Source organism: Platalea leucorodia, assembly GCF_965183815.1.
Source record: "Platalea leucorodia genome assembly, chromosome: 7".
NCBI lineage: Eukaryota > Metazoa > Chordata > Aves > Pelecaniformes > Threskiornithidae > Platalea > Platalea leucorodia.
Genome location: NC_138829.1, coordinates 63,817,339 through 63,825,855, shown reverse-complemented (window position 1 = coordinate 63,825,855; position 8,517 = coordinate 63,817,339). Strand labels below are relative to the sequence as shown.

Below are 8,517 nucleotides of genomic sequence, written 5' to 3'. Positions count from 1 at the left end.
AGTCAGGATTGCTCTTTCTGCTTCATTCAGCAGGATGAGAGGAACAGAAAAAGCAACTTGTGCTTTTATCCTCTTATAGTTGAACCACTCTCTCAGCTGTGGAAGTCTCTATAGTCAGCCTGGCTCTCCAAGTAGTCTGGAAGAAGCAATGTAGATGGTACTGTGGCCACTTTTGCAGGTGCCTAAGGAGGCATGTACCTAAGACTTCCATGCTACCGTTCAGTGCAGTTACAAAAGCTTTGACTGCCACCTCTTCAGAAGCACGTGGATGAATGTTGTCAATAACTCTGTATTTGCAATAAAAGCTAAAATCTCATCCAACTGTTAATATTAACTATCTTTACTGAACATATATTTTGAGGCTGTGCTGGTTTACATTCTTTATAAACATATAACATAAAAACTAAAATATAGACAAACTTAGAGTAGCAAAGCTCTTGGCAAGTAACCTTCCAGAAAGTAAAATGTTCAGCATCCTCACAGACAGCTTGATGAATAAAGACCTTTATTTAGCCCACAACATTAGGTTGTTGCTAAACAACTTCCAAAGGTCAGTCTGGAACCTAAAAATTTACAGATCTGATACTAGCAAATGCCTTAGTAGGTACCAGGAGGGTTTGAAGCTTTTTGCTATTTCCTGTTCTTCCTTGGAAGTTGTGCTTAAATGCACTTGTATTCATCAATCTGCTACAGTCTTCTTGCAGAGAAACTGGTTAGAAAGCATTTTGTGCCCTCTTGTACATCTAGCATCCTGAAAGTATTCAGGTCCTGATTAAGGACATCCCTTTCCGACTTTCCCCTCCGCTTACAAAGCAGTGGAGGGAGGGAGGGAGAGAAGAGCAGCATTTGGGGATCAGAAGACTGGAGTTAGGAACCCCAGGGGTCTAGGTTCACTTTTTTCCACTGCTGTAAACTTCTTTTGTGGATTTAGAGAAGTCATTCAGTGTCATTGTGCCTCAGTGTGCCTTGTATAAAGGCAAAATAATGAGACCTGCTCTCTCCTTGCTTTCTCCTTTTTTCATCTGTTTGGATTTTTCCAAGTGTGGGAGCAGACCTCCCATGTTCACTTAGGTAGACTGTGTTCACAGCTGGTGTGTGTGCATGTACACTTGTATAGCCTGCAACTCTGATATGCAGGGTTGCAGGTTGATGTAGAAATGAATCTTGTGTTTCTGGCACATCCATGTCTCCGTATCTCTCCTCTGTGGTATGAGATGCTTACACCCGAGAAGCTGCAGCCGATGCTCCTTGCTTGTCAAGTGTGCAGAGAGCAAGCGCCTGTCTTGGTCCCTCTGCGCTGATTTAGTTGATAATATTTACCCTGTCTGTTGGTTTGGAGAAAGATGAGGGGTGGTGGGGTGTCGGGAAATTCTTTGAGCCTTGTTATCCCTGCGGTAACTATAGACTTTGGCAGGAATGCGGGTGATTAATTTCAGGTCTGAGGGCTCAGCCCAAGCGGCAGCAGCTCTCCCCGCCGCCGCGCTGGATGTCTAGGAGACAGCAGCGTCCCCCGTGCTCCGCTCTTTCACCGAACCCTGTGAATTCAGCTCGGCTAAATAAACACCACCGAGCTGCTAATCACACGCTCTGAAACAAAACAGCACTTCACTTCGGGATCTGGGCAAGATCAGACTTCCCTCCCTCCCTCCCTCTCTCCCCTCCCCTCCCCTCCCTTCCCCTCCCTCTCTGCCCCCTCCCTGCTTTTCCCCTCCCTCTCCCCGGCAGCCGCTCAGCCGGTCCCTCCGACCCGGCAGCCTCATGCTGGGGGCCGCTGCCGGCCGGGGCTGACCGAGGCCGCCCTGCCCGCGCTGCCCTGCCCGCCCCCGGCCCGCCACCCCTCGCCGCTGGGCTCCCGGCCACCGCCGCCGCCCCGACGATAAAAAGTTGTGCGGAGCGCCGAGGATGGGAGCGCATCTGCAGCCTCTAGCCCTGCGGCTTCTGGCGTTGACTTTCCCCTTGGTGGCGAAGGGTTTTTCTGACGAAACCTTGGAGAAAGCCGCGAAATCCGAGGGATATTGCAGTCGGATCCTGCGAGCCCAAGGCACCCGGAGGGAAGGGTATAATGAATTTAGCCTCAGGGTAGAGGGCGATCCAGAATTTTACAAGCCTGGAAACAGCTACCGGGGTAAGTTGGCCATCCTCTACTTCCCATACTAACGATAACGGTCAGGACAAGTGTCTCTGAAACTATAACGTGTCTCTGCCTGTCATCTCGGTCTCCCTTTTGGGGTGTGTGTGTGTGACTGTGTGGGTGAAGACGGGGTAATACACTCCCACGCATTACTTTATTGGGCACGCTTTCATGACATATGAGAGGGAGTTGGATTTCACAGTATCGCTTTACTCCCAAACATTAACTCAGTATTAAGAGGAATTTCCTTTCTTTTATGAATCCTCTCTACCGGCTCAGCCCTAGCACAAGATCGCAAGTTGATGTGATACAAAACACACTCTCTTCCCCCGTTTACCTACTTTCTATCCCTTGAAATGTAACACAGTGAATAGGAGAAGCTTTAACATTCAGCAGGAAGGAGGGGAAACTCGGAGGTAATTGTTCTTGCCCTGAAATATGAATGTTAATATAATGAGTTAGCATATGGGCAAACAGTGATGCAGCACACTGCCAACTTCCCACATTTTCCGCTTATGTTTATCCCACCCCCCTTTTTTTCTGGGGAAATGAACAGATGGTTCAAACAGGAAAGAGGCAGAGACAGTGCTAATGACCACTGTAAATAAGAGATGGAGGCTATTCGTTCTCCGCTGAGCATTTCACATACAATCCTTGAAATGAACTTCCAAAGCACATTTCAGCATATTTTTCTAATTAATAGGCAAAAGCCGTTTTTGGTCACTTTTCCTGCCTCACCATATAATGCCTTTGGAAACAAACCTTCTTGGAGTATACTGTTAACTTTGTATTTTAAAAGCACTTTGAAAAGAATTTGGGCATTTTTAGGTACTAATGTACTCTATAGGCATCACTTTGGAAAACAAATTTTGAGAGTTTCTTTGAAGTGTTTCTCCTGACTTACCTTCCTTAGATTCAGTGTAGAGAGCAATGCTTTCCCATTGCAGGAACATGGGAATCTTGGTATAGGTAGGGAGAAAAGTGTGCACATAGCATAATCATTGTGTTCTCTTAAAGGTTGAAAAATATACCTGCAGGGGTGATTAACCTGTTTTGAGCATCAGCCTGTAACTTTACATGATTTTTGATCCATTTTTTTCTCAAGAATTGATTTATTTTAATGTGGTGTGAGGAAATGCACATTTCCCACAAATTGGTTAACTGTTCCAGACATTAGGATTAGTGCCTTGAGTCTGAAAGATTTCATGTTGCATGTCAGTTTGATACATCTACTAAGCAGGATAAAGATATGCATCAAGTTCTTTGACAGTGACAAATGCGAATGTTCTTAAAAAGTTTTGGAATTCACTTCTGTAAAAGCATTATTGGATATTTTCAGTCATCTACCAAAGAAGTTTCTGTTGCGTGGAAATGTAGGGGGAAGGAAACTCCCAGATGAATTAGCAGAACTAATTTTCTGGAGATATTAGGTCTTGGCATTAGGAACTCAATTAATAAAATCACATTAGTATATTGTAGCTTCTTGGAAGTGAGAAAATTACAGCTACCAGTAAAAAGTTAAAATGTAGACCAAAATATGTGCCCAAGTTTTTTATATTTAAGATTGAAGTATTCAGGTGGCACATAAATTAACTTAGATAGTCCTTTAAGGACACTTTCTGAATGGTTGGAAGAACATAACGTATACGTTACCGTAACATTTACTTATCTATGGCGATAGTTAAAACTAACAGCATTACGGAAAGTTTCAAGAGCTCGTTTTCAAAGGAAATTCTGCAGTACAACTGGAACTTTATTACTGTCTCATACAAAGGGTAGAAAATCCAACTAATGGTAAAAAATGCGGGATTATGGCAGGTCTGTGGGGTTTTTTAATCTGTAAATTACTAGATGTGCAACACTGCAGGAGACTTGCACAACCTCCGTTGCGATGGAGCCAAATGTGCCTGTTTCCATGGCCCCTGTTTGATTTAATGCAGTCTGGATCCTTGGCACATTCCCTAGCAGGCTCCTGGAATAAACTAGTATTTGTGAAAGGTGGATAACACAGGAATTAACTGTACATACAAATGCTGTACTCTGCCAAATTGACAACGTAGAGACATCCATTTACATTCATGACTCTCTCAGTCGTTGGTTGATGTGACACCCACGTAAGACCCTCAAGCTGCAACGACTGGAGAAAACACTGCAGCACTCTTGCAGCGTGGGAATCTGAAGACCACAATTCACAGCTGCCATTTGTCTTTGGGAAAATTTTTATGGCTTTCCTACAGTTACTCACCTTTAAATAAACTAGGATCTATTTGCCTTAAGGGGAAATCCTGGGTGGATCTCTGTATGGAAGCCATGGGTTTCCACCTCTCTGGAGCTGTGATAGAGGAAGATGCCCCTGAGCACTGAATAACCTCTTTGAAAGGGTATGCACCTCTTCTGGTCTGCAAACACTGGCAGCAGTAAATACGGACACTTTCTCCTGTTTCAGACAATTAAAAATGAGGTAGCAGCAGGGCTGAGGAGCCATCCTCCTCTCCTCCCTAATGTCTAACAAAGCAACAATGGCTATGGTCTCCTTGGTGTCCCACAGGGGAGGTGACATGACTGATTTCTAACATCTTATTTGGGACTCTTGATGCTGTAGCCTGCAAGTAGCCTTCTTCTGCCTGGTCTTTCGGGCTGTGATATTGTTGCTTATCCCCTCGTGGAGCAGGCAGCCAAATGCATGTGGTGGGCAGGTCTTCCTGTAGTACTAGGTTTGTGGGCACACCATCCTGGGGTTGAGGTCCTCTCCTGCCTGCTAGTTAACTTAGACCTTGATGTAGCTGCTCTTGCTTCCACTGAAGGTCAAAGTTCCCATTACATTCAAAGGGCACAAATGAGCCTTAAGTTTAGATGGTGTTACAGGGTAATGATCCTTGAAAGTACTCGGTCCTACCTTTATTGATCTCTAGACTTAAATTAATGATTGCATGAGATTTCCATGAAAAATTGTGTGTTTCATCCTATTAAAAATATAAATGAAATTGCTTCTAAAAAAAGGCAGTAGTATCTCCATTTCACATGCTAACATGCAATGTACATAGTTTCCTCCATAATTTTCTGAAATTGTTATTCGGATGAAGAAAATGAGGATTTGACTATTAAAGTCCTTAGATATAGTTTCTATGTAGATTCTATTTCTGTTTTTGACAGAATTTCCACTTGCAGGTCTGTTCACCTTCTCAGTTTTCAAGGACAAGCTCAGTTAATGTTACACACTGTTGCATTAGTTTGAGGACTTCTAGGGAATGTTGAATCTTTTTCTTTCTATTTTTTTCTTCCCTCCAACATGCAAACACTCTATACTTTACAAATAAACCCTCATTCTGTAAATATTTTAGCGATTCTCATGTTTCACAAGTTATGGATAAAATAGTGTATTTGTTGGTACTTGTACAATGTGTACAACACAGGATGTCCTTTAGCGTAGGATGTGGAAAGTCAGATTTCCTGCCTGAAACCAAAGGAGCAATTGCTTTGATCACCCCACCTTTAGCTGGGGACATTGGGAAAAGAGGAGTGTGCTGAAGGTGTGTGCCAAAGTGCAACTTGTAAGGTATTTAGAGATTTGCCAGAGGGGATGGAAACAGACAAAAGTAACTGTTGATATGTAATCTTCCTTTTAAAGTAAAATCCTTAGCTTTGAGACTTGCACTGAGATTTAACTGATCTTTACAGGAAGTTTATATTGTTCAGTGAACATTTAATTAATGTGAACACAGTGCGAGCAACACTCAGCTGTTCTTTAAAATGGCAGAGTTTAGCCCAAGCAGAACTCTCAACTCTGATGCAACGAGGAGCCGCTCTCTCTTGTGAAAACCAGATGTAGTCTGACACCTTAATATCTTTATCGATGATCTGGATGAGGGGATTGAGTGCACCCTTAGTAAGTTTGTAGATGACAACGAGTTGGGCGGGAGTGTTGATCTGCTGGAGCGTAGGAGGGGTCTATGGAGGGATCTGGACAGGCTGGATCGTTGGGCCAAGGCCAACCGTGTGAGTTTCAACAGGGCTCAGTGCCGGGTCCTGCACTTGGGTCACAACAACCCCATGCAATGTTACTGGCCTGGGGAAGAATGGCTGGAGAGCTGCCTGGTGAAAAAGGACCTGGGGGTGTTGGTCAACAGCCAGCTGACTATGAGCCGGCAGTGTGCCCAGGTGGCCAAGAAGGTCAATGGCATCCTGGCTTGCATCAGAAACTGTGGCCAGCAGGACCAGGGAAGCGATCGTCCCCCTGTGCTCGGCACTGGTGAGGCCGCACCTCGAATATTGTGTTCAGTTTTGGGCCCCTCACTACAAGAAGGATGTTGTGGTGCTGGAGCGTGCCCAAAGAAGGGCAACAAAGCTGGTGAAGGGTCTAGAGCACAAGTCTGGTGAGGAGCGGCTGAGGGAGCTGGGGTTGTTTAGCCTGGAGAAAAAAGAGGCTGAGGGGAGACCTTATCGCTCTCTACAACTACCTGAAAGGAGGCTGTAGCGAGGCAGAGGTTGGTCTCTTCTCCCAAGTAGCAAGTGATAGGATGAGAGGAAATGGCCTCAAGTTGCCCCAGGGGAGGTTTAGATTGGATATTAGGAAAAATTTTTTCACCGAAAGGGTTGTCAAGCATTGGACCAGGCTGCCCAGGAAGGTGGTTGAGTCCCCATCCCTGGAGGTATTTAAAAGACAGGTAGATGTGGTGCTTAGGGACGTGGTTTGGTGGTGGACTTGGCAGTGATAGGTTAATGGTTGGGATTGATGATCTTAAGGGTCTTTTCCAACCTAAATGATTCTATTATTCCCACTGCTGCCTGTGCAATGCAAGCCTCGTTCTTCTGTGCTGAAACAATCACTCCAGAGCCAGTGACTACAGAACCATCACCCTAACAAGGCTCTGTATTTAGGAGTGCCTCAAATAAAGCCTTGCACTGCCACCTGATCTTAGCACACGGGATAGTTCAGAGAACTGACAGAAATCTTTTCAGCTCAGATGTTAGCGTTTGTTCTGGCCTAGCTCAGGGGTGACCAAAGCACACATTCATCTTGGTATCCTTAAACTGAGGTTGCATGTACACTTAAATCCCATGAGTCCACTCTGCTTCTGTGGGTCATCACCCTCCCAGCCCCTCACTTGTATCTGGGTGTCCCCACCACCGACAGAAGTGCTCCTGGGGCTGCACTGTGCAGCCACTCGGGGACTGGACCCAGCTGAACTCTCCGGTTGGCTGTTTTTGTTTGGTTTTACTTTTCAGCTGGATGTGTTCCCTAGTTCAGCTGACAGCACAGCTGCCTGGATGCGGCTGCTGTACGAGCAGGGTGGGGTGGGGGAGGGCAGGATCACTCATGTTGGAGGAAGCATGGATTTATTCTGGGTTAAAATGACTATGCAACCACAGCATGAGTATTGCTAACCCCAGGCATTCAAAAACTATGAGTCAGGCTTTGGAATTATCTTCCTTCCCCCCCCCCCCCCCCCCCCCCCCGCCCCGCTGATGGCTTTTGTAGCATTTCAGATGTCCTCTGTTTTATAGGTAGGTGTTTTCTTTGGAATTTTGAAAACTGTTTGGTTTGATCTGTAAATTTGTGAGAAAAATGATGAGAACTGTTGAGTCAATTCACAGCTGGATTCTGTGTTTGCTTGCCAAAGTATTTAAGTATTTCTGGTGTAACCTTTTTACTAACAGTGATTCAGACTTTTGAATTACATATAATATATGGAAAAAATTGTCACATGTAAAAGACCTTTATGGCAATTAGTTTCTAAGAATCAGTATTCAAGCAAGTGTAATGTATTCACCCTTGTTGAGTTCAGCAGTGTGCTGTTCTCAATTACTGCAACTGAGAGGCTGGCTGTGGATTTTCATAGAGCTGCAAAACTTTGCAAAATTGGGCTAATAATACTAATTATTGAGCAGATAATGATTTAATGAATTGGAACAATACTTAGAAACGTAATCAGAAATTTTAATGCCATTATGCTACTACTCAGTTCCTGTATAAAAAATGTGAAAGTTTCTTTCTCCTCAAAAATGATGAGGTTTAACCTCATAATAAGGTTCCATGGGATGAAAAGTGTGCGGAAAATCTTGAGAGTTGCAGGGCTTGCTATTATGCCCATCACTAATCTAGATTTTTACAGGTGTTTGCAGGTGTACAGGTCTAAACATGGCACCTTCATTTCAATTTTTAACCTTTTGTGTATCTCTCCGATCCTCCGTTTTTCACATAGAGTCAGAAAAGTTATGTATTGGTACAAACGCCATTGTTTTTTAGACCCAAATACAGCTGCATAATACTGTAAATCTTCAAATATCCTATTTCATATTTTTCCACTATTGAATTTCTAGATCAAATTGCTCTCTCTCTGTTTCAAATGAACTCTGGGCATATTCTGAAATCCCTATCTTTTAAG

At 44.2% G+C, this 8,517-nt stretch overlaps 1 protein-coding gene across 1 annotated transcript in view; it reads left to right on the top strand.

The window, feature by feature from the left end:
• Positions 1-1,902: 1,902 nt before the first annotated feature.
• Positions 1,903-8,517, top strand: part of SPON1 (spondin 1) — a gene marked incomplete at both ends in the record, with an annotated part of 198,452 nt that continues 191,837 nt past the window's right edge. The window contains one exon of the mRNA XM_082317144.1: positions 1,903-2,125. Within this exon, the coding sequence (XP_082173270.1) occupies positions 1,903-2,125 (223 nt within the window). The remainder of the gene's footprint in view (positions 2,126-8,517) is intronic.